The sequence below is a fragment of the Nomascus leucogenys genome, chromosome 10 (genome assembly GCF_006542625.1).
Source record: "Nomascus leucogenys isolate Asia chromosome 10, Asia_NLE_v1, whole genome shotgun sequence".
Taxonomy (NCBI): domain Eukaryota; kingdom Metazoa; phylum Chordata; class Mammalia; order Primates; family Hylobatidae; genus Nomascus; species Nomascus leucogenys.
In genome coordinates this window covers 68438780-68464175 of record NC_044390.1, presented here as the reverse complement: position 1 = coordinate 68464175, position 25396 = coordinate 68438780, and the positions used below count along the sequence as shown (strand labels likewise).

At 37.1% G+C, this 25396-nt stretch overlaps 1 protein-coding gene across 1 annotated transcript in view; it reads right to left on the bottom strand.

Moving 5' to 3' along the window:
* Positions 1–25396, bottom strand: part of UTP20 (UTP20 small subunit processome component) — a 108060-nt gene that overhangs the window by 42121 nt on the left and 40543 nt on the right. The window contains exons 25-35 of the mRNA XM_003269911.2: positions 24717–24842; positions 18241–18407; positions 16056–16264; positions 10020–10163; positions 8965–9044; positions 5195–5421; positions 4516–4660; positions 2883–2970; positions 933–1076; positions 684–734; positions 428–580 (exon numbers count right to left, since the gene is read on the bottom strand). Coding sequence (XP_003269959.1) covers positions 428–580; positions 684–734; positions 933–1076; positions 2883–2970; positions 4516–4660; positions 5195–5421; positions 8965–9044; positions 10020–10163; positions 16056–16264; positions 18241–18407; positions 24717–24842 — 1534 coding nt within the window. The remainder of the gene's footprint in view (positions 1–427; positions 581–683; positions 735–932; positions 1077–2882; positions 2971–4515; positions 4661–5194; positions 5422–8964; positions 9045–10019; positions 10164–16055; positions 16265–18240; positions 18408–24716; positions 24843–25396) is intronic.

The following is a 25396-nucleotide window of genomic DNA, read 5'->3' as shown; positions in this document are numbered from 1 at the left end:
AGATCCTGTCTCCAAAAACAAAATGTACAATTCAGTGGTTTTTGGTATATTCAGGAGATTGTGTGATCATTACCACTAATTCCAGAACATTTTCATCACTCCCAAAAGAAACCCTATACCCATTAGAAATCACACCCCATTCCTCCCTTTCTGCAGCCTTCATCTCTGTGGATTTCCCTATTCTAATACATAACTTCTTGATTTTTTTCAAAATGCTTTCATATGTATTATTTTATTGACAATATTTGCCTTTCAAATCATGAGAATAACTGTTTTGCCAGACAAAAGATTCTTCATCTAAAAGAAATTTAATCCTAAAAACCTTTGTCCCCCCTCAAAAAAAATTTAAAGATTAGGTCACTGTATTAGGCAGCTGTATTACCAAAACAATAAAAAATAATTTATAAATTTTGCTATAATAACCTACCTCTAGATTATAGAAACAATTATGCATAACTGGAATTAGGTAGTTAACATCCACAATTTGCATTTCTTTAATATAAGAGGTGATGGTCTGGAAAGTCTCAAAGCGAACGTCAAAGTTGATATCATCAAGATGTCTTTGATCAAAGGCGTTAAGCTATAAGAAATGCCACTGAAGTTATATAAAAGAAGGCATATAAATCTTAAGTAAACAAAAATGATAATACTTTTGAAGCCAAAGAGAAACCCTTCTTTCTTACCTTGACAACATCAGTAATATATCTTAACTCACTCTCAAAATCAGAAAGAGTCTGAAAGGAAAGAAAACAGCATATTTATCAGTGAATAAAACTTTAACTTTTCTGCCCTCCTCCCCTCAGCTCCCTGTCCCCACTCAAATTCATATAAAAACATCACCCTGGCATGAAGAAAGCCCCTAATGTGGTTTACAAGTCATAATTATATTTTTTTAAAAAGGGTGATTTGGAGTAAAAATGAATAGTACAGACCTCGAAAACCGTACAAAGCAATTTTCTTGACAATTTGTTCTTAATAACTGAGAAAAGTTTTGCTATAGGCTTGAGGAAGCTTGTAGGGTCCACACAATGCTTTAACAAGTTTTGTACTGTCACCAGAATATCAACCTCTGTATCCTTGAGAAGAAATAATCAGAGAAATCATATTTCAGTAAGTTATAAACTGGTCAACTTATACTTTAATATATTACAGCATAGAAAAAAATTGTGAATAAGATGTAAAAGTAGTAATTGGAAAAATCATTTTATTATCTTTTAAAAGTTTTTAGCATTTTAATTTAATGTAAAACCCATAAGAATGTGCGAACCAGTTTCTTCCTTTAATTCTAATAAGCAATATATGTAGTTTTGAAACATAATTTCTTCTATTGTCTAATCAAAAAAGATATAAGAAAATGAGCTTGCTGAAGTACAGTCGTCCCTTGGTATCCAAGGGGGACTGGTTCCAGGACCCCAAAAAGTACCAAACTCCAAGGATGTTTAAGTCTCTTAGATAAAATGGTATGGTATTTGCATATCACCCACACACACCCTTCTGTATATTTTAAGTCACCTCTAGATTACTTATAATACCCAATACAATGTAAATGCTATGTAAATAGTTGTTATACTGCATTTTTTAAATTTGTATTATTTTTATTTTTTATTTTTATTTTATTTATATATTTTTTTGAGATGGGGTCTCACTTTGTTGTCCAGTCTGGAGTGCAGTGGCATGATCTCAGCTCACCACAACCTCCACCTCCTGGGTTCAAGCGATTCTCCTGCCTCAGCCTCCTGAGTAGCTGGGAGTACAGACATACGCCACCATGTCGGGCTAATTTTTTTATTTTTAGTAGAAACAGGGTTTCACTATGTTGGCCAGGCTGGTCTTGAACTCCTGACCTCGTGATCTGCCCACCTTGGCCTCCCAAAGTGCAGGGATTACAGGCATGAGCCACTGTGCCCTGCCACATAAAATTTCTATCATTTTTATAATTATATTGTTATTTCTCCAAATATTTTCATCTATGATTGGTTGAATCCACATATGTGGAAATGTGCATACAGAGGGCCAACTGTATACACTTCTGGTTGTCTACAGATCTGTGGTCTTCTAAATTGAACAACTATGTGGTGAGAAATGTTTAGTATCACTACTAAGGTTTGACAAATGAGCTTAAGCCACTGGAGGACTCCTAATTAAGATTGAACTAGGGTTTGAAAATCATATCAGAAACATTTAGCTGTGTCTGAATATTAAAAGTCTGATTTTTATTCTGTTTTGCCACTGTGATCTACAATTAAGATTATATAATGCAGCCGGGTGCAGTGGCTCATGCCTGTAATCCCAGAACTTTGGGAGGCCGAGGCGGGCGGATTGCCTGAGGTTGGGAGTTCCAGGCCAGCCTGGCCAACATGGTGAAACCCCATCCCTATTAAAAATACAAAAAAATTAGCTGGGAGTGGTGGCAGGCACCTGTAGTCCCAGCTACTTGGGAGGCTGAGGCAGAAGAATTGCTTGAACCCAGGAGGTGGAATGTTGCAGTGAGCCGAGATTGTGCCATTGCACTCCAGCATGGAGGACAAGAGTGAAACTCCGCCTCAGAAAAAAAAAAAAAAAGATTACAAAATGCACTTCTTGGGTTCCAGGCTTGTTAGAGAAAGAAAAACCCCTGAAATGAATCAGAAGCTAAACAAGGGAAATAAAGGGGCTAGTACTTTGTTGTTGTAGATGACGATGTCTCTGCTTTCTTGCCTGCCCCCATTCCTAGTGTCTGTCCCAATCTTTTCCCTCTAATTTTTTTTATTTCTATATAAAGTATTTTAAGTTCCTTGGGACAAATGCATCACAAAATCCAGCCAGTAAAATTGCTGCTCACAAGTAAACCTAGTGATAAAGTGCCACTCTAAAGACAAAGTAAGTGTCCTATGAGTTTGTACCTCAGCAATATTGCCACGGTGGAGGAACGGAAGGAGAAGCGTAATGAGTACAGAACTTTGTTCTTTGTCTTTCATAAACTTGCTGATCCTAAAGAAGGAAAAAACGGGTATGTAAGGAACATATACAAGGATATTTCTCTAAGAAGTTAAACTTTTTGTAGAAAAACAATGACTAACAGACACAGTTTCAGCATTCCAATACACAGCTAGCTTTTAAGTATGTGTGTATGTATAAAAAGTTTACCTCAGTTACTTGGCTGTGCTCACTCTTACTCCTCTCCAACATCAAGCTCATGGCCACTATTCTATTTCTTTTGCAATATCTGATTTTGTGGGTTAGAGTGAACAGGTGAATAGGTGGGTTAGAGTGAACTCCAGTCTGGTAATTAGTAATTGTTTTATTTTGAAAAGAAATAACATTTTTAAGTGCCATGACTTAAGGGTTTATGTACAGTATTTCAATTTAACACCCACGATAGCCCTGCAATATAGGAATCATCAGCCTGATTTTGCCCAGAAAAAAACTGAGACTCAGAGAAACTGACGTCTCACAGCTATAAGAAGTGCAGCAGGTCTTTCAAACTCTGGTCTTTCTGGTTCCTAATATCCTCTCGTCATCTTTCTACTACTACATAGCCTGGGATGAAATGTAATGAGTGTATTAGTATGATTTCCCATTCTGCATAACTTAGAAATACAATAGTATTTTAAAATGCATTGCAAAGAAGTTTCTAGAAGATTCGAACATAACACTTTTTGTTGATATTGTTGTTTAACAGAAAAAATACATTTTCAACAACTAAGCCTTGTAATGGTCAATTTAAAATTAAGATAGAATTGTTTCTTGCACTCAGGTTTATCAACTTTCCCTTTACCGAAATCACAATAGACTCCTAGGTCTACTGCCAAACACACTCTTTAACAACCCTTGTGAGATCTTCTTGACTCAAAAAACCGAACAATCTGCTCTTTTAAGTTAATTATTTTTATCATTACACTAAAGAGTAAAAAACTGCAATTCCACAAAACTCAAAATACACAAAGGCTAAACAAACAAATCTATTAGTCTACTTTAGGATTTTGAAAAATCTGTCCCCTTTAATTTTATTAAATAAAGGCAGATGCTATGAATGGTCTCTAGTAAGTATTCCAGCAGAGAAAGGGAATTCTGCATTAACTTAAAAGTAAAGAGCATTCAAAAATACTAAAAAACTTTTTAGCTTCTTATTGCCAGATTCCAACATCTGAAAAACAAGATAATTATTTTATTTTATTTTATTTTTGAGATGGAGTCTCACTCTGTCGCCCAGGCTGGAGTAAGTGGCGCGACCTCGGCTCACTGCAACCTCCGCCTCCTGGGTTCAAGCCATTCTCCTGCCTCAGCCTCCCGAGCAGCTGGGATTACAGGTGTCCACCACCATGCCCAGCTAACTTTTGTATTTTTAGTAGACAGGGTTTTGCCATGTTGGTCAGGCTGGTCTTGAACTCCTGACCTCAGGTGATCCACCCACCTCAGCCTCCCAAAGTGCTGGGATTATAGGCATGAGCCACCATGCCTGGCCAAGATAATAATTTTTTAGAAAGTTAAAACCAAGGAGTAATGTTATCTTTTAAGTACCAGTATATCACTTACTTTGAAAGAATGCCAAGCTCTTTACTGACTTGTGCTCTATTCTTTTTCTTTTTCACCTTTTCTGCGCTTATTGTGGTTTTGCTGAGATACTGAAGAACTGCAGGTACATGAGGTAGAATTAATCTTCCTCCTATTGTGATAGACTCTGAAATAGACAGTGATTTGATTTGATTTTAATAAACTCTCTTAAGGCATAATTGCACAAAATCTTCATGATGATAAGAAAAGCACTCAACCACTATGAACATTTAGTTACATTTCAATTCTAAATAAATTCTAAATTCTAAATAAGCAACTTTCTTCTTACTCAAAATAGCTATATTACTAGCTAAATCAAGAACGTATTTAAGAGACCCCTGAGGCTTTATTTAAACCATTTTTTGGTAATAGTAAGGGAATTATGTGGGATAATATGGTAAGAAGAATGTAGAGACATTACAGTAGAAATCATTTTCATAATCTCCTGGAGGAGAGTTGAGACTTCTTGGAGAGTAAATAATCTATTCTTATAACTGCAAAGAAAATTCAGTTTATATAAATTAGTATTAGTTCCCAGGGAAAAGAAACTTATGAGCATATGCTCTCAAGTGAGTCAAATTATACTGACTTTTTTTCTCTTCTAAGGAAACAATTGCTACAGCAGAAGTCTAAGAATTATCTGCTTTGTCAGCATACATACCACCTATGTTTTCTGCTATGCCAGGGTATACACATCCAGTTACCAGCAAGTTCAAAACTGTTTCTGTAGGCTCAAAATCTGGAAGGTTAAGAAGGTCATCAACTATGTCCATTACAATACTGGCTGTGGCATCAGAAAGATTCTTTGCTGAGAGAATTGCAAAAACATTGGTCAGGATATCACATTCTGGGTGCCCAGGCTTCTGTTTAGCCAGCAAAGGGAAATATCTGGAAGAAAAAACATTGCAGTAATCATCTTATTCTCCATATGTTCACTTCTAAAAACATGTCCATATGAATTTTCACCATGAGTTTAACAAATATATATGCATATGTGTATGTATCAACATTAATAAGATTATTCAAAGGGGAATTAGTTTAAATCTAAAATTTGATGGATAATAATTCTAAGGATTACCTTACAAACATATTACTTAGGCACTTTATATATATATATTTCTCATTTAATTCTCACAACGTTTCTATGTGGTAGTATCATTATCCCTATATTACAGATGAAAAAACAGATTTGTCCCAAGCCACTGAGCTAATAATAGAGCTGAGATTTGAATCACAATCTAATTCCAATGTCTAAGCTCTTTCTAAAAGAGACTTACTGAAAACAGACTACTTTTCAATTATAAGCTTTCTAGAATGTGAATGTTTATACACTCACATAAAACCCTATGTACTAGAACATAGGAGTTAGGAGTACAGACCAAACAAACATTTATTGATCAGGATATGGAACATTCAATGTTGGGAGACAGGGATGAATCCATCCCCAAGAATGAAAGGCTCACATGAAAGTTATAAATATCCTTCCTGATGCAAATGCACCAACAAGGACAGAGAGACAAAGGCTTTCCAGCCAAGAGTAAACCAGCAGTTGATTCAGTCAGAAATGCAATCCTAACAATTACTAGGAAGGTCAAACAGAAACAATTCAGACAGTTTGCCTTTTTCAACTCATCACCACTGGAAAAAAAAAAAAAAAGAGCTTGAGCTCTGTAACATACTTAGCTACATCTTTCTGTCCAACAAATATTGTGCATAGTACGGGCAGGCTCTACACAAGACACTTTATATTATATATTATCATCTCTATTATCAGTGAAGTGGGTCTGTTATTATATCCATTTTACAGGTGATAAAACTGAGGCTCAGGGGCCAACTTGACCAAAAGAACGCACAGTGGTGCTGGGATTTGAAGCTAGGTTAGTGTGGCTTCAGAAACTGTGCTCTTAACCACTATGTTGTTTTGTTGTCTTAAACTTTTTCTAGCAGAAAAGGGAAGAGAACTGCTTTCAACTGCGGGTAAAGTCCTAGCAGGAGCCCATTCAGATACAATGCAACTTCCCAGTGACCAAACCATTTTCCCTTGACCAACGTAACTTGCTACCACAGTACAATGAGCATGCTACATGCTAACGTGAATGGCTCAATCAGCAATTCCAATCACTCAGACAACATGCAATGATCATCAACTACACATGGATGAAGATGTGTAACCCTCTGTGGAGTAATAAATGAGACATGGTCTTTGCCTTGAAGGAGCTGTGGATAATATGTTATGAAGATAGATGAATACAACAAAGGCAGTATGTGATGACAGGGCCTTACAGAGCTGGAAAGAGCATGCAGGAAGAAGAGACTGCTATGCTGCGGCTGTGGTGACTAGAACCAGAGAAGCTAAGAGAGGGGTCTGGGACAGTCCCAGCTTACATTGGCTGTTTTGACTTACTTATTACAATTCTTTTCATCCTCAGGAGTTTTTCAGTTTGGACAAAAAAGTATATGCTCACCCTAATTAGTAAGTTTTTGCTGTCCTGAGTTCAGCTATTTCTGAGAAAATTTAAACTTACTTATAAGCTAGTAAAATGCTAGACTTCTCTATAGATGAAAAATCTGTTTTAATTTCTGATTGACACTATGTAAACTGCAACTACACTTCTAAATTTTTTTTTTTATTAAAAAGTAACATTCCCATTGAAGGGGTTCTGAAATATTCATTTGTTAATTCTTCCACATGCAACTTCATATGCATATCTACTGCTATGTGGATTCCAAGGGAAGTCAATGCTTTTATAGATTTCTTCAGGTGAGTGTTAAGTATAAAAGGAAAAAAGAGGTTCTGCTGCCTAACTCTTCCATTGTTATGTGGCTTCTATTTACCCAACCAAAAAATGAGAAATTGCAGAAAAGAATGAAGTGGCATCCAACAATGTGGCTCAATACCTTGAATAAAGACCCAACGAATACAAAACTGAACCTCTATTGTAAAGTCTTCCTGGATGAAAGTCCTTCATGGCTTATTTGCACAGAAATGACAAAACCATACAACATTTCTCAAGTATGCCTATGAAGTGTCGCTTACAAATGTCCAATGATAAAGATACAAAATTGCTGTGTCAAATTGGGGAATAAACGTAGAGAACCTACTATTAGTAAAATAAACAAGTTTTCCTGAGGAAGACAATGTCAAGGTTTTTGGTTTGTTTTTGAAGACTAATAACATGAAGAAATGTTCACGACATAAAGATACGTGAAAAAAACAAAATCAAAAATCAGTTATACAGTATGATTCCAATCTTGTAAAAACCAAGACTATGATTTTAACATCACTGAATCAATAATAAAACTTTTTCTGACCATGAGAGCTGAATGTACATTTAGATGGAGTTTCACAAAGAAGACAATGGTCTAGAAAATCTAGAAAGCTTGTGAGGTTTTCCTGATTTTCAGTGGGAACTTGGAAAAAGACATAGAATGCCAATTACAAGTCAGCATTTATTTTTAACCAAGCATGCAGAAAATGGTAATATTTATGTGATGACACAACTATCTGGTGTGTTTCACATTCTGTTTCTCCCTTTGCCAGGCCAAATCAAACTGCTGACATAATTATTACATATATTGGATGAACATCTCTATCAATTCTAATACTTATAATTTTCAAGTTTTAATCAAACTGTAAAAATTATAAAAAAGTATTAGTTTTAGCTGTAATACATACTCTAAAATTTTCATTACTTTGCAAGATGTTATCTTACCTATTTTTCCTTTTTAATTATTATAAAAAATTCAAACAGTCCAAAGGATGTATTATGAAAAGTCTCCTCTCCCTCCTCTGGTCTACCGAAACCTCCATGTGCTATGGCCACATTGTTAACAGTTCTCATGTGTCGTTCTGGACAGTTGCTATTTCATTTCATATTTATACACACAGACACATACCTTCCTGGATCACACCATATGTATTGCCTAGCAATTTATCTTTTTATCTTTTTTTTTTTTTTTTTTGAGACAGGGTCTCGCTTTCACCCAGGCTAGAATGCAGTGGCATGATCATGGCTCATTGTAGCCTCAACTTTGTGGGCTCAAGCGATCCTCCCACCTCAGCCTCCAAGTAGCTGGAACTACAGGCATGCACCACATGCCCAGCCAATATTTTGATTTTCAGTAGAGACAAGACCTCACTACGTTGTCCAGACTGGGCTTGAACTCCTGAGGTCAAGCAATCCTGCCTCCACCTCCCAAAGTGCTGGGATTACAGGCGTGAGCCACCGTGCATGGCTACGTTTTTCTTTAAACTATGTATTTTGAGATCTTTCCTTGCTTTTACTCAGCTGCCTCATTCTCCTTAACTGTACCAAAAGTAGTTCACTATATGGAAAGACCATAAATTACATTATTAGTTCCCTGGACTGCTTTAACCAGATTCATGTAAAACACTGCCCTTTTTAAAGAAGGAAAAAAGAAAGGTTATACCTTGCATTTCTGCTCCAGATACTGATCAGTTTCAGCAGAGGAGTAGGAGAATATTGACTCTCAGATCCAAGCCTGCTGATCTAGGAGACAAAAGTAAAAAACAGAATAACAAATACATATACCAAATTATAGAAAAACCACAAATAACTAACAAGCACAGAAATCACAGCAGAGGATGAAAAAGACAAGGGACAGAGATGAACATCCAAATGACAGAATAAGAAAAAGTATAAAGAGATCCAAAAGAACATCTACATAGGAAAAATGGCAAAGGTGATGCATGGAAGTGCTAGACACTTGAAAGGAAATGGTATTTTAGGTTTCAGAGTGTTGGAAATGACTGGGACCTCAAACACCTAGAAACATTTCCTAAAATCAAATCTCTCCTACAGTCTATACCTATACCAGTTATCATCACCAAGGGATTACAAGCAGAGAAATCAAAATAGGAAGTATGTAATAAAAACACCGGTGTGTTTTCCCTCACACTTGTCAAAAGCCAGAGGCAACGATATGTCAGGTGCTATAAAAGTCATGTTACAGGCCGGGCCCATGCCTGTAATCCCAGCACTTTGGGAGGCCGAGGTGGGTGATCACCTGAGGTCAGGGGTTCAAGACCAGTCTGGCCAACATGGCGAAACTCCACCTCTACTAAAAATACAAAAATTAGTTGGGCATCGTGGTGCATGCCTGTAATCCCAGCTACTTGGGAGACTGAGGCAGGAGAATCTCTTTCTTGAACCCAGGAGGCAGAGGTTGCAGTAAGCAAGACTGTCTCAAAAAAAAAAAAAAGTTATGCTACAGTTGCTTAAGAGACACATTCATATTCAACTGAGCCTTAAGTGTAAATGCCATGGTATAGCAGAAACTAACTCTTGAGTTTTAGGTGGTAGTGAAGGCAAAGAAAAGTGTTCTAAAAACTTCCAGAAAGAAGGGCTTGATGTAAAAGAAAAGACCCGGGTAAGCATTCTTGTCTGGGTAGTAGCTATGTTGCTGAGTTAGTAATAAAGGAAAAAGCAGAAGGTATATAGGCAGATGTAGGAATCGAAGTTTACCTGGGGCCAAACTGCACCATGAAACACAGCATCAATTTCTTGTGTTCTAAACTGATATGATTCCCAGTCCAAAAAGATATCAGTTACCATTTTGATTCCAAGACGTCTTAAGTTTTTCAATGGATTAATAAATCTCAGCTGTATCTGTAAAACAAAGATCTTCTGTTTAAAAAATACATATATATCATTTTTATCCCTGATTCCTCAGAGAGGCACTCTTGCTCAGGTGGCTACGAATCAAACTGGAAATCTTGTTACTAAATCTGTTGACTTGATTTACGTGGGAACACCAACCAAGCAAATTGTCTTACTTTTTTCATTGAACAAGAAAAGAAAGCAGAGTCTTAAAACAATATCACTGCCTAGTAGTCACACTAGTTATCCTTAAGAAAAAATATTACAACTGGAATAGTTGTTTTGTATTCTATATTGTTTTACTTTTTTATTCAAGTAAAATCTTGATTTCTTCCCATGAACAGAACATTCTAAACAAAGCAAAGCTTTTTTTTAAAATTTTTTTTTCCCAACATAATGCCTTATATTAGGGGGAAAAAATTAAATCTTCATTTCAAATGAAAGCCACTTTTCTATTTATTTTCACTTATTATTTTACTTTTTTTAAAACTAGAAGTTATAAATTACTCTTGTTAAAATTAGCCTAGGGGACTAGTTAAGGAATTTATGATTTTTCCATACAGTGAAATACTCTGTACAGCAAGAGGATGAGGTGACTGAGTCAAGGGATAGGAAGATCTTAACATACATAGTTCAAAGAAAAATGCAATTTAGAAAGAAATACAATTTGTCTGTTTAGAGGCATAGAGGCTGGAATGAGTGTGAAATAAAAGCAAACCTTTAAAATAACAAATATTGCTACTTCTACTGGCATCTCCTTCCCTGTGAGTTATAAAATCACAAATACGCAGCCAATTTGTTCAGGCTCAGAGTAGGACAATTTATTGAGTCCCTACTAATGGCTCCAGTGGCATGCCATTGGTATGAATTGAGGTCCTGACCTCAATTCAACCGAAAATCTTATTAAAGGCAAATTTATTGAATGTATGTGAGAGACTGAAAATGCCAAAGACATTTCTTTTTTTTTTTTTTTTTTTTTTTTTTTGAGATGGAGCTTCGCTCTTGTTGCCCAGGGTGGAGTGCAATGGCACAATATGGGCCCACCGCAACCTCCACCTCCTGGATTCATGCGATTCTCCTGCCTCAGCCTCCCAAGTAGCTGGGATTACAGGCATGAGCTACCACGCCCCGCTCTTTTTGTATTTTCAGTAGAGACGGGGTTTCTCCATGTTGGTCAGGCTGATCTCGAACTCCCCATCTCAGGTGATCTGCCCGCCTTGGCCTCCCAAAGTGCTGGGATTGCAGGTGTGAGCCACCACGCCCAGCCCAAAGATATTTCAGTAGGAGGAATTACTACAAATTTCAGGATAGAGCTTCATGGAATAGGCAGACTTCTACTGGGTACTAAAGAATGAAGAGCTTTAGGCCAAGCAGAGGAAAGACAAGGGCCTCAAAGGGATTTTTCCCTAGCACAGAATGTTAAAAAAAAAAAAAAAAAAAAAAAAAAAAAAAATGGGAGAAGATTCAACCCCTAATTGTTTTCCCACTTGATTAGTAAACTGTGGGCTCTAGACATACAAGTGATAATTTATTTTTATATATCACCTTAATTACTTACATTAAAACCTAAAAGCCACCTTGCAATTTATAAAGACAACACAAATGCTCTCATATGGTGAATATTAAGTCTTATGGCCAAGATAACATGAAGAAAACTAATAGGAAAATTACTTATCATGAAAATCTGATAATCTGACAGACAGAGGTATTTGAATCTGAAATAGCACATTTTAAATTCAAGTAAATACGAACAAGGATGTCATTAGTTTGCTGAGCAAGCCTGAGGAATCACGGTATCTCACATATGGTCTACTTTTAGCTTATTATCTTATTATACAAGTTACAAAGGAAATGACAGGTAAACAAGCACAAGGTGATGTAGTTACAAGTCATTCTGCTCTGCTTCAATTCTACTAGCAATATTTTCATCAGCTGCATCAAGTTTAGTGAAAGATAAAAATTATTCCTGATATTTGAAAAAACATGGTATCTGGAGCAAATATGAAGCTCACAACTGCAAACATGATATCAAACAGACACTCCCCACCTGTCTCCCATTTCCACCAACCACCCTTTCCGTCGGGTACAATCTGCATGTTCTATTCATTTCTGTAACTAAAGTGCCAGCTGCCCAATTTACTCAATAATTGTTGAATAAACTAGAGAAAAACCCTGAAAATGAGCAATCATAGACTTTAATTCCTAGAGGAATAGTCAATATGATTGAGTTTGTGTATGTTTACAAGTTATACTGTTGCTTGAATGTACAAAAAAACCCCAAAACCAACAATTTTCAAATATCTTTCAATGCCGATCAATGCCCTGAAGGAAAGACACAAAAAAGTAAATATATAACTGAGCCCAAGCACATAAATGTAGAACTTTAACTCACTTAAGCAAAACTACTGTGCAATAATTCACTTTAAGGAATTCCCTGGATGGGTCCAAGAATTTCAAAGGAAAATATAAGGAAGCTCATAACTGTCAACAAGCTTAAAATCTCATTAACTAATGAACTGTGAAATTGCATAAATGATCCTTTGAGTTACTGATTATTGACTTGGGAGTGAGGCTGCATTACTAAGTAACTTCTAAGTTAACCAAAAATGTGAAGGCACTACACAGGCAAACCTTTCACAATTTAATATATTCATATACAGATAAAGTCACTATCACTTACTACAAGGCATAAACAGGTTCTCATCTAATTCTTCCCATGGCCCTTATTACGCTCTCATATAACAGAGACAGAACTTTCTAAGACCTTTTTCTGCTTCCATTCTTGGCCTCCCATAGTCCCTTTTCCACAAAGCAACCAAAGCAATATTTTTAAAACACTACACAGCCCTTATCACTCTTCTGCTTTGAGCCTCTCAGCAGTTTCCATTATCCTTAGAAGTAAATTCACCCCTTCGTCATAGCCTACAAGGTCCCACAGAGCCCGTACAACCTACCTCTTCATCCTCACCTTACATGACTCTTCCTGCTCCTGGTGCTCTAGCCACCACAGCCTCGTCTATTCTTGCAACGTGTCAAGACCATTCCCAACCAGGGATTTTGTGCTAGTCATTTTCTTTGCCTGAAATGTTCTTCTCATGGTGAGGTGTAAGCTCAAAGATCGCCTTTTTATAGAGGACCCTCACCATCCTAGTAAATGCAGCACCTATCCACCCCCACACTGATCACTTTCTATTATATTTCCTCATCTTACATTAAATTTTGCACATCTTCCATGTCTCTCCTTAACATGCTCATGATTTCTTCTACTTTGCTAATATATGGAATGTTTTTATAATAGCTATTTTAATGTCCTTTTTTTTTTTTTTTAAGAGGCAGAGTCTCACTCTGTTGCCCATGCTGGAATGCAGTGGTGTGATCTTGGCCTACTACAGCCTCAATCTCCTGGGATCAAGTGATCCTCTAACTTTAACCTCCTGAGTACAGGTGTGCACTACCGCACCTGGCTAATTTTTTACTTTTTTGCAAAAATGGGGTCTTGCTATGTTGTCCAGGCTGGTCTCAAACTCCTGGCCTCCAGTGATCCTCCCCCCTTGGCCTCCCAAAGTGGTGGCATCAGCCTCCTTGTCTAATTCTATTATCTGTGTCATTTCTGGATCTGCTTCTATTGATTGCCCTTTCTCCTCATTATAGGCAAAATTTTCCTCCTTCTTTGTATGCCTAGTTAATGTTTGACTGCATGTCAGATATTGTGAAATTTATTTTCACTTAAATCATTTAAAATTTTGGGCTTTGTTCTGGGATCAAACTTGAAAAACTTTTGACCTTTTAAAGTGAGCCCATAGCAGCCTCTATTCTAGTGCTAATTTGGATCCATGACAGAGGCAACATCTTCCAAAGACTCTCCCCTGGTGCACTGTGTATTGTGGGATTTCTACTGTGGCTGTTGGGGATGTAGGCTATTTCCAGTCCTGTGTTAGTCAGAGAACTGTTTTGCTTGCTCCTTTATAGTGGTTTTGCACTTCCAACCAAGATGGAGTAAAAGGGACTGGATTTACCCTCCTCTCTTAAGCAACCAAGGAAGTGAATAAAATATATAAACAATAATTTTCAGACATTGGACATCAGGCAGCAGAGAACAGTGATCCCTGAGAGGCGGAAAGCAAAGGAAATGAGCCCGGTGACTTCCCTAGCTTACTGCCTGGAGCGTTTTCAGGCCTCAGTGCAGGGAGGAAGAGCCCAGGCAGAGTCCAGTGACCCCGAGATAAAGAGACAGAGCTGGGCAACTTGGGGAGGCAAAGGCAGCTAGAACTCACAGGGCAGAGTACTAGACAGGAGAAAGCTACACAGAGAATGAGCCTCAGGGACCTGCAGAAGGGTCTCCTCATTTTATTTTCCTCTCAGAATATACTTCCCTCTGACATTATTTTAATTATGCGTGTATTTATTTATTTATTCTTTTTCTCCCCATATACTGAGTTCTCACGTGTCTCACTCCCTACCTGGAACAATGTCTGGCACACAGTAGGTGCTCAATAAGTACTTAATGAACAAATAAATGAACATAAATGTCTGTGTGCTTTGCTGACTATTCCCAGTGCTTAGTACAGTGCCTGACACATGGTAGAGGCTCAATTAATATTTATTGAAGAAATGAATGAAAGAATGAGAAAAACAAAATGGTGCCTACCAAAATGGAAGAAGTGTTCTAAATCTCTGCATCTTGTTTATCAGAGAATACAATTGCATTACTAAAACAGATTCACATCCATGCATAGCCCAAACCAGCAGCCTAAAATTTTGGCAGTCAATTTTCACTTATCATGATCATGTTTGACAGGCAGTTCACTGGGCATATCTAGAAATTAAATGAAATAAATTTTGGCCAAATTAAAACTGTGCCTATTTGGAATTAACTGAGAGTCAACAGCAGAAATCTGAGTCTGGAGCTCTACTTCAAGTTGCATTTTCTCCCAGAAGCCTTCAGTCCCTAAGATATTATGAGGCCAGGCGCAGTGACTCATGCCTGTAATCCCAGCACTTTTGGAGGCCGAGGTGGGTGGATCACCTGACGTCAGGAGTTTGAGACCAGCCTGGCCAACATGGTGAAACCCCCGTCTCTACTAAAAATACAAAAAATGAGCTGGGCGTGGTGTAGTCCCAGCTGAGGACTGCTCGGGAAGCTGAGGCAGGAGAATCGCTTGAACCTGGGAGGCGGAGGTTGCAGTGAGCTGGGATCACGCCACTGCACTCCAGCCTAGGCAACAGAGCGAGACTCCGTCTCAAAAAAAGAAAAAAAAAAGAAGACATTATGGACGATTTCCCTAAACTCCAAAGAGTTCACTCATGTCCACAGAGCTATTTCAACACAACATAAATAGTTTTGAAGACAATTAGAAAACACTTCCTGAGTACCTTTTGGCAGTTGGTCAGCTGGTTTGTCTTGCCCCATATTGCTACTTATATTTATTCAAAACACTGCACTTATTGTAGGTAAGCATTTACTTTTTAAAGACTTCCAGACAACTCTCAAAATAACAGGGCTGATGGTAACAATGGTCTATTCACACTCTAGCCATTCTGGAAAAATGAGAGTTGGAAGATACCTTACACTTCCAGGCTCTTGGAATTAAAATCTAAGAAATATCAGCTCAAGCACTTGACTTGGATTCCTGAGAAACACAGAGAACTAACCCACTCACTACTAATCCATCTCTTTTTAAAATATACACTTGATACAATTTGCATTTTCTGGTTATAAGTAAATATTTATAACAGCAAAGAGTCCCACTATGTGGAAGAGTGTTTTAAGAAGATACTTTCAAAGGGTTGTATAAGGATTTAACTTGGGAGAGTGTTATTAAATCAGGCCCAACCCAATGCCCAAGGACAACACAGACACCTGTTAGCCCAAGAAGAAAGCATCTGTAGTGAATCTCTCACCTTTTCTCGTTGGTCAAGGATGTGTGATACGGTTGCTGTCATACAGAGCAATATCTGCAAAATCTTCGGCAGGTATGCGCTGATCAGATGACTAATGTTTTTCAATACTATCTCAAGGCTGTTTAAGATACCGTGCTGACGACCTAAAGGAAGAACTTTAGACAAATCCAAGTCTTCTACTGCTTGAATGACTGCAGAATGGCACTCTCCTAGTGAAACAGAGGACGAGAAGTCATGTAAGGTAACATATTAGTTTGTTACTATTTATAATTGTAGTTTTATTTCCATTTCCCTTAATAATACAGTATTTTCTACTGTCATGGTAATTTATAGATGACAATGCACTTTTCTTATATATTATCTCCTTTTGATTCTTACCAAATATTCAATGAGCTAGATAAGACAGGTTTAACTACCCCCATTTTAGAGAAGAAGAAACTAAGGAATAAGAGGGTAAGAAATATGCGACAGAACTAAGTCTCTAAGCCTAATTCTCATCGTTTCTTTACACTATCCCTCAAAACCTGAGTTATGAATAGTTTATTCCATCTGGTAACTTTTTTTTTTTTGAGACGGAGTCTCACTCTGTAGCCCAGGCTGGAGTGCAGTGGCGCGATCTTGGCTCACTGCAATCTCTGCCTCCCGGGTCCAAGCGGTTCTCCTGCCTCAGCCTCCCAAGTAGCTGGGATTACAGGTGCCCACCACCACACCTGGCTGGTTTTTGTAATTTTAGAATTGGAGTTTCACCATGTTGGCCAGGCTGGTCTCCAACTCCTGACCTCAGGTGATCCACCCACCTCAGCCTCCCAAAGTGCTGGGATTACTGGCCTGAGCCACCGCGCCCGGCCCTCCATCTGGTAACTTTCTATGCACTTTTCTTACTCTCCGTTTCACTCAGCTCTACTGAGTTTGGCAGTTTCACTAGAAGTACCTTTCTGTATTACAAGTTCCTTGAAGGCTGAGAATCAAGTTTTATTTCTCTTGTAAATCCTAGTTAATAAATAAAATCAGAGTCCCTTATAAACAGCTGCTGCCATATTAATTTCAAAATTTACTGAAAAGATACGAATTGTTATTGCTTGACCTTTACTTCAAACCATCTGATGTGAGGTCATGAGCTTATGGATTCATACACACAAACGGGCCATCCATAAGATTATCATCTATATCTGTCCTCCTAGAGTGGGAGTTATACATTGAACGGAAACTGTTTTTGGCATTCATCAGAGCCAACCTCCTTTACGGGGCAATATTATACTGAATGAAAAACCTGTTAACAACTGGACCTATTATCATAGAAAAAATACAAAAACAAACGCAACAGAATACCCTATAAATAATTCTCTATGTTGGCCTCAAGCAAAGCAATTTGGGGACTGGAACAGAGGTTTCATAACCAGAAAGGTCTGAGTTTGAATCCCGACTCTACCACTTTTCATCTGAGTTATGATGCGTGAAATACCTTTCTAAGCCTAAGTTTCCTCATGTGTAAAATGGGGATAATCAAGTAATGACAGCTCATGTGGTTGGTTGTCTGAAGGATCAACTGAGTTATAAGTAAATGGGTCTGTCATAACGTCTGGCATAAAGTAAGCACCCAACACATGTTAGTCATTACTGTCACTAATAATTACTGACATTGCATACCAAAGAACATACCACAGAGCACTCTAGCTCAATGTACACACGATTACATCCATTTCATCTCAACTTTCAGGTTGAGGGCAGAGATTGTACTTTTCTATTTTTAACTTAACAGTGTCCAGGGCACAGGAGGTATTCAATAAATCATTACTGAATAGATGAATGACTCAGGGAATGAATAAATGCCAAACAATTAAGATTAATTTGCAGTCTGCTTTGAATTTCTTAGAAGAAAGCTATTCTTTGTATTATATGGGTAAGTATTAACCATTTTTCAAATGGCCTAAATATGCAATAAAAATACACATTTTCTCATCAGGGGCTCTAACACAAGGGTGCCAATAATCCACAGGGCCAACAGTCAGTTTCACGCAATTCAATCGAGGTTTAAAATGAACTGCACTTTAGCAAAAGATTGCCATCAAGATTGGGAGGAACAACCCTGTTGGAAAGATGCCCAGGAGCATGGGAAATGTAGCCTGAGATGTGAGAAATCCACCGCAGACAACAGGTATTAGAGTGAGAGGTAGCTGATAGTTACCATTCTTGAAGTGCTTCACAGGTTCAAACAGCAGGTCTAAGAATATCTGGATCTCCTCAGGTTGGGTCCCCGCCAGGAACCGCAGGACAATGGCCATGCGGGTGCCTGAAGCAGATTTCCCCTGAGTTTTACTCCCAGTCTTATTCTTCATTCGCCCATACAAAATTCTGAAAAGGCAAAAGCACATTAACTCTAAAATATGAGTTGTTTTATTTGCCTAAAAGGCTAGAAGAGCAACTCAATAGATTTAAATGGATATATTATAAAACACAGAAACATGAAAACAGAAATTAGATATTTAACACAGACGATGAAAAAAGTCAACAACAAAATAAGGCTAACAGAGCTGGGTACAGTGATACGTGCCTGTAGTCCCAGCTCCCTGAGAGGCTGAGGCCAGAGGATCACTTGAGCTCAGGAGTTTAAAGCCAGCCTGGGCAACTTAGTGAGACCATGTCTCTATAAAAAAATCCAAAAATTCAAACAAAACAAAACAAAACAAAAAACAAGGCTAAGGGAAGCAGGAAGGACAAAGACCAGAAGGTGGTTTGTTATGGGAGAAAAAATAGGCAAATCAAAGGTACGTCTAATCAAGAAAAAAATGAAAATGAGAATATATAGATTAAAAGGAAATAAAATAAGAGAATACAATTATAAGTAAAATAAGGAAGCTGGAAACAGTTCAATGAAAAAGCTAATTTTCAGGAAAAAACACATAAATACAAATAAACAAAAGGAACTTAAGAAGAAAACCCACAGAGACCAATACTTATTGGAAAACATGACGCTAATACAGTTTACAGGTGGGCTTTTTAAACTTTCAAGGAAAAAAAATAATTTCTATGCTATGAAGTTTCATAGCAGAGAGAAAGAGGGAAACTGTCTTTCTCATTTATTAATGTGGCATAATTGTGATATTGAGAAGGGTTAATGAAAATAAAACTACATGCCAATCTTGCTTACAAACATAAAATACAACATTTGTAACTATAGCATCCAGTGCTGCACTGAAACCAAATAAGGATTGCCCCAGGAAATGCAAGAAAGAGTCATTAGTAAAATCTACTAGATTAATACAGATTAATGGTTCCTGGTAAAAGTTAATATAATCATTTTAATATATGTTCAATAGGCACTCTAATAATATTTCACATCCACTCCTGATAAAATTCCAAAGAACAATAAAAGCTACTTTCTTAACATGATAAAAAACTTACTGACTTAATATTCAAAATTCAAAAATAGTTTTCAAACTTTTTGATATTAGGATCTCTTTACACTAATAAAAATTAACGAGGTCTCCAAAGAGCTTTGTGTATATAAATTTTACCTATTTGATAGTTATTGTATTAGAATTTAAAACTGAGGAATTAAAAATATACATTGGTTTATTAATTCCTTTTAAAATATTCACAACAAACGTATTACATGTTAACATCAATAACATTGTAATAAAAATAATTACATTTTCCAAATCTCCCCCCAACTCCTGCAAATTAGTGAGACTACTGGCATTGTTTTATTTATTCTTATGTCAGACTTAATAGACGATAACTGGATTCTCATATGTGCTTCTGCATTCAATCTATTATAATACGTTGGGGTTGAAGAAAATCCAGCCTCATACACAGATAGGTAGATGAAGAAGGGAGAAATATTTTTTACACTTTCAGATAATTGTAGATATCCCTTTTTGATACTACATCAAAGCTCAACAAGTTGAAAGATTAGCTGCCATGTGGAATCTGAAACCCCATCAACAAACTTGACGAACTCTGTTACACTAAAATCCATCTATCTTGCACTTTGAATGAATCTTTTACCCATACATGATACTATTACATGCATCAGTTACTTGGAAAATATTGGCTTACTAAGTTATGCAGAAATGTCAAATGTTGACACATTTCATTGCAAACCAAAAAAAGAAATTTGCCTATTAACATTTGTTAATATCACTAATCATCTCATGAGAAAAGTCTTTAAGCATTGGGAAGATGTCAGGTTCATAGTACCAGATAAAAGTTTTCTCCAATCCTAATTTCCACTTGAATGCTAGAATTTAGTTATTGGAAATAAACGCTGATAGTTGTTTTCCTTGAAGTGGCAGGCTCACTGCGTTCATGCTCAAGAAAATGCCTGTGAAAAGAATCCTAGCCTATACATCTTACAAATAAGAAAAGTAGCTAGTTCAGCTTGTACATCAAATACTCACACAGGTGCCATTCATTGAGACAGCCCATACACAGCAAAAGTATTTTATGCATTCTTCCCACTTTATTATACATGTACTCAGGGTCAAGTTTCATCAAGTGTGTTTGTTAAATAACTCCAAGTATGTGGCAATGAAGAATGACTAGTAGAATTTGGTGCCACTGTCTTGATTCATGTGCTAAGGTACTAGGAGTTTTACCCACCATTGTTTTTGCCTTGTCAGTACAAATGTCAACACAGTGAAAAAAGATAATGTCTTAGTAGTAGTAGTATAAAAAACTTTTGGCCAGCTGCAGAGGCTCAAACCACTTGAAGAAGGCATCGCTGATAATGACAAATTTGAGATGAGACCAAATGAATGAGGTGTCAGCTGGCATGTCTTCCATGCAGGGGGATGAGCAAGTGCAAAGAATTTAAAGTGGGTTCTGAGACAGGTGGTAAACAGGAAGAAATATGGTTATAGATATCATTTGAAGCCACCATATCAAGCCCTGTAGGGAGTAGTAAGGACTTTCTAAGAGTAAAATGAGATGTCAAAATGTTTGTAAGGAGGGGACTAACATAATCTGTGACTGTTATTACCATTTGTGATTTTTTTAATAGAGAAAATACAAGAAAACCCAATGAAAACTACTAAAACTAATGAAAGTTTTGTCATGTGGATGGCTAAATAATTAACACAAAAATCAATAGCTTTTATATATAATTAGTTATGCAGCAAAAATAAGCTAGAAAATATAATAGGGAAAATTCCCTCTACAACAACAAAATGTAGTTATAAAATGAAAACACTTTACTGAAAGACTACAAAAAAGGAATGATTTGAATAAATGAATATAAATACTGATGCAACTTCTCCTCATATCAAAAGGGGAAATTACTTTGGGAAAACCAAAGTAAATGTTCATCTAGACTCCAGAAAAAAAACCAAATATTTTGGAAAGAAAGGACTAATGAGATTTATGATTATTATTATAAAGAAACCAGTGCAGAATTGGAACAAGGCAGATTAATGTAAAACCAGCAAAAGCCAATTGAGTCAATTATACATGGATATTTAGTGCGTATTAAAAGTGGCACTCTGGCTGGACGTGGTGGCTCATGTGTGCAATCATAGTACTTTGGGAAGCCAAAGTGGGTGGACAGCCTGAGCTCAGGAGTTTTGAGACCAGCCGGGGCAACATGGTGAAACTCCATCTCTACAAAAAAATACAAAAATTAGCTGGGCGTTGTGGCATGTGCCTGTAGTCCCAGGTACTTGGGGAGCTGAGGCAGGAGGATCGTTCGAGCCCAGGAGATCGAGGCTGCAGTGAGCTGTGTTCGCACCACTGCTTTCCAGCCTGGGTGACAGAGAGAGACCCCGTCTCTGAAATAAATAAATAAATAAATGTGGCTCTCAAATCAGTAGAGAAAGTTTGGACTTTTAAAAAAATTATTATTTATTTATTTATTGTTTTAGACAGAGTCTCACTCTGTCACCCAGGCTGGAGTGCAGTGGCGCGATCTCGGCTTGCTGTAACCTCTGCCTCCCGGGTTCAAGTGATCCTCCTGCCTCAGCCTCCCAAATAGCTGGGATTACAGGCACATGCCACCACGCCCAGCTAATTTTGGTATTTTTACTAGAGACGGGGTTTCACCATGTTGGTCAGGCTGGTCTCCAACTCCTGACCTCGTGATCCGTCCACCTCGGCCTCCCAAAGAGCTGGTATTACAGGCGTAAGCCACCAGGGGGCGTCCACCCGAAAGTTTGTTTTTTGTTTTTTTTGTTTTTTTTTTTTGAGACGGAGGCTCGCTCTGTAGCCAAGGCTGGAGTGCAGTGGCGCGATCTTGGCTCACTGCAAGCTCCGCCTCCCGGGTTCACGCCATTTTCCTGCCTCAGCCTCCCAAGTAGCTGGGACTACAGGCACCCGCCACCACTCCCGGCTAATTGTTTTGTATTTTTAGAAGAGACGAGGTTTCACCATGTTAGCCAGGATGGTCTCGATCTCCTGACCTCGTGATCCGCCCGCCTCAGCCTCCCAAAAGTGCTGGGATTACAGGCGTGAGCCACTGCGCCTGGCCCCTAAAGTTTGTATTTTTTAAATGAAATGGTCTTGAGACAATTGGGTAACACTCTTTGGAAAGAAAATTAGGTTTAATCCTTATTTCATTTCATACATCAAAATAAATTCCAGATGAATAAAATAATCAAAACAAACTGAGAAAAAAACAGAGAGGAATATCATTTACCTGGTTTTAGAAAATACAAGTTGTCAGATATTAAAAAAAAAGTTTTATGAGAAAATAAACACAAATGACCCATAATCTTTTAAAACAATTCCTCTTCACTAGTAAATCTAAAATATGTGAAGTCATACAACATGATATCATTTACCACCAACAAATTAGCAATAATTTAAACAATCAAAAAATAATAACAACAAACAACACCCTAGTGTTGGAATGGTGTGAAACAGGCATCCTACTGCCGGTAGGAATATAAAGTGGTTCAAACTTATGGCTGGAAAGAAATAGTTCTGAACAACAATTTGGTAATATACACCAAAAAGTTTTAAAATCTTCATCAATTTTCCTATCAAGTATCTATTCTAATCCATCAATCAAATAAGATTTATAGGTATTCAATGTAAGATTTTCTATTTTGCAAAAAATAAACAACAACAAAAACTAGACAGGCAAAATGCTCAACACAAGTAAATGAAGAATCACATTTTGAAACATTTCATGATCTAAGAAAATTCTTGTAAAATATTAAATGAAAAAAGGTTATAAAACATTTTATAAAATATAATCTCAATTTTCTTTCAAAAACTTGTGTGGGTGTATTATTTGGATGTTTTTTGGTAGCTTGTATTCAACTACTCTGGACTTCATACAACCATCTGCTTTTTACTCTTAGAAATTAAAAATATACCAGTATTGCGGATGTTTCCTATTTATTATTGTTTTTGAGATTATAAAGTTGATAGTAGTTATTTTTGAGTGTTTGGATATAACATGATTTCCGCTTTCTATTTTTATTGTTTCTATAATCCACCAATAACTGTAATTTTGTATATTCACTCATTCACTCCCTCAAATATTTTTATGTCTATTATAGTAAAGTTCTTAAAGCTTGCTATAAATGGAATCTTAATGCTGGCTACAAATGGAACTAAACAGAGCCATTAGATAAGTGCTAGCAGAGTCCCCAGAGCATATCTGAAGCAGCTCCTATGAAGGAAACAGAAGCCCAGTGGATCTAAAAGACTTTCTCTGTTGATAGAACTACACAGCACAGGGCTGGACCAAAAGCAAACCTCTGTTAAATCCCAATCCCATGATCTTTCCAATTCTCATCATTCCAGAGCTGGTGAGATGAAAGATTTAAGCTTCATTTTTCTTTATACCCAGCATATATAAACTTTTTATTATTTATGGATCATCTTTTTGCTTTACCATTTATAATTAAAGGGATAATAACATCATTAAATATCACACGATATTTGGACAACAGAGTGAAATATTTCTACTGTATCTCAACAGTAAAATTTAGGAAAATATTAAATTTAATTATATTATTACTACAATAATACTATGGTAAGATCTTTCTTTATATTAGGGGCCAGGTGATGTGGCTCACACCTGTAATCCCAGCACTTTGGGAGGCAGAGGCGGGTGGATCACCTGAGGTCAGGAGTTCGAGACCAGCCTGGCCAACATGGTGAAACTCTTTCTCTGCTAAAAATACAAAAATTAGCCAGGCATGGTGGCGCACGCTTATGATCCCAGGATACTCAGGAGGCTGAGGCACAAGAATAGCTTGAACCTGGGAGGGTGGAGGTTGCAGTGAGCTGAGATCACATCACTGCACTCCAGCCTGGGTGACAGAGCGAGACTCGCTCTAAAAAAATAAATAAATAAAGATCTTTCTTTATGTTAGGAATAAAATTTAGTCTCTATAACAATTTGACTTCTCCCAAAGGTACAATTCAAAAAAAAAAGCAGCTGGCCGTGATGACTCACACTTGTAATCTTAGCACATTGGGAGGCCAAGGTGGGAGCATCACTTGAGCCTGGGAGGTCTAGGCTGCAATGAGCTGTGATCATGCCACTGTACTCCAGCCTGGATGACACAGCAAGACCCCATCTCCAAAGAAAATGCAATCAAAAGAAAATAGAAAATGAAATATTCTATTACAATTGTTGGAACCATAATACTGTACTCACAATTGTGTTTGTTAATAACTTTTTAAAAATCAGTGTTTAAACAGCATAAATACCTCATCAGAATAGGAAACAGATCTGCTCGGTGGGCTGTTTTCACTACAGCATTATCTTCTGAAATGCTAAAATGCACTATCTCTTCCTTAAAGCTTCTGTCTTCAAGCAACTTTTGTAAGTTTTCCCTTTAAAAACAGAGAACAGCACAAATCCCACTTTATCAACAGTGCTTTTGAATAATGAAAGAGTGAAATATGTACACAGAGTAATAACTAAAATAAGGTACATAGTACATATTAAGGTTGATATCCATAAAGGAAAATCCTCAAAAAAACTCCCAAAATGACAGATTTTCACATTTCAAAGGGTATAACGGATTAGAAAAGATTAGATTCTGTCCATAACTCAGCTGTTTAAAAAAGCATGATACAAAAAGCTTTCTTCAGTTCTTAGAGTGACTTTGATTCTCTAAGTAACCACCAAGATTTTATGGCATTGTATTAATAAGAAGAGGAACATGACATAATATTTACAACACATTTTAAAAATTAACATTCTCTATTTTTGTATCTATGGAGAACAACCCAGCAAATATACTACTCATTTTCATTTCTTGCTTGGAAATATGATGACCTCAGAAAAAAGGGAAACTTCCTAAGCCTTTAAGAAATTATTCTAGGAGAGGCACTTATGCAGAAATATAAAAATCAGCCAAAGAAATAACAGTTCTTTAAGCTTC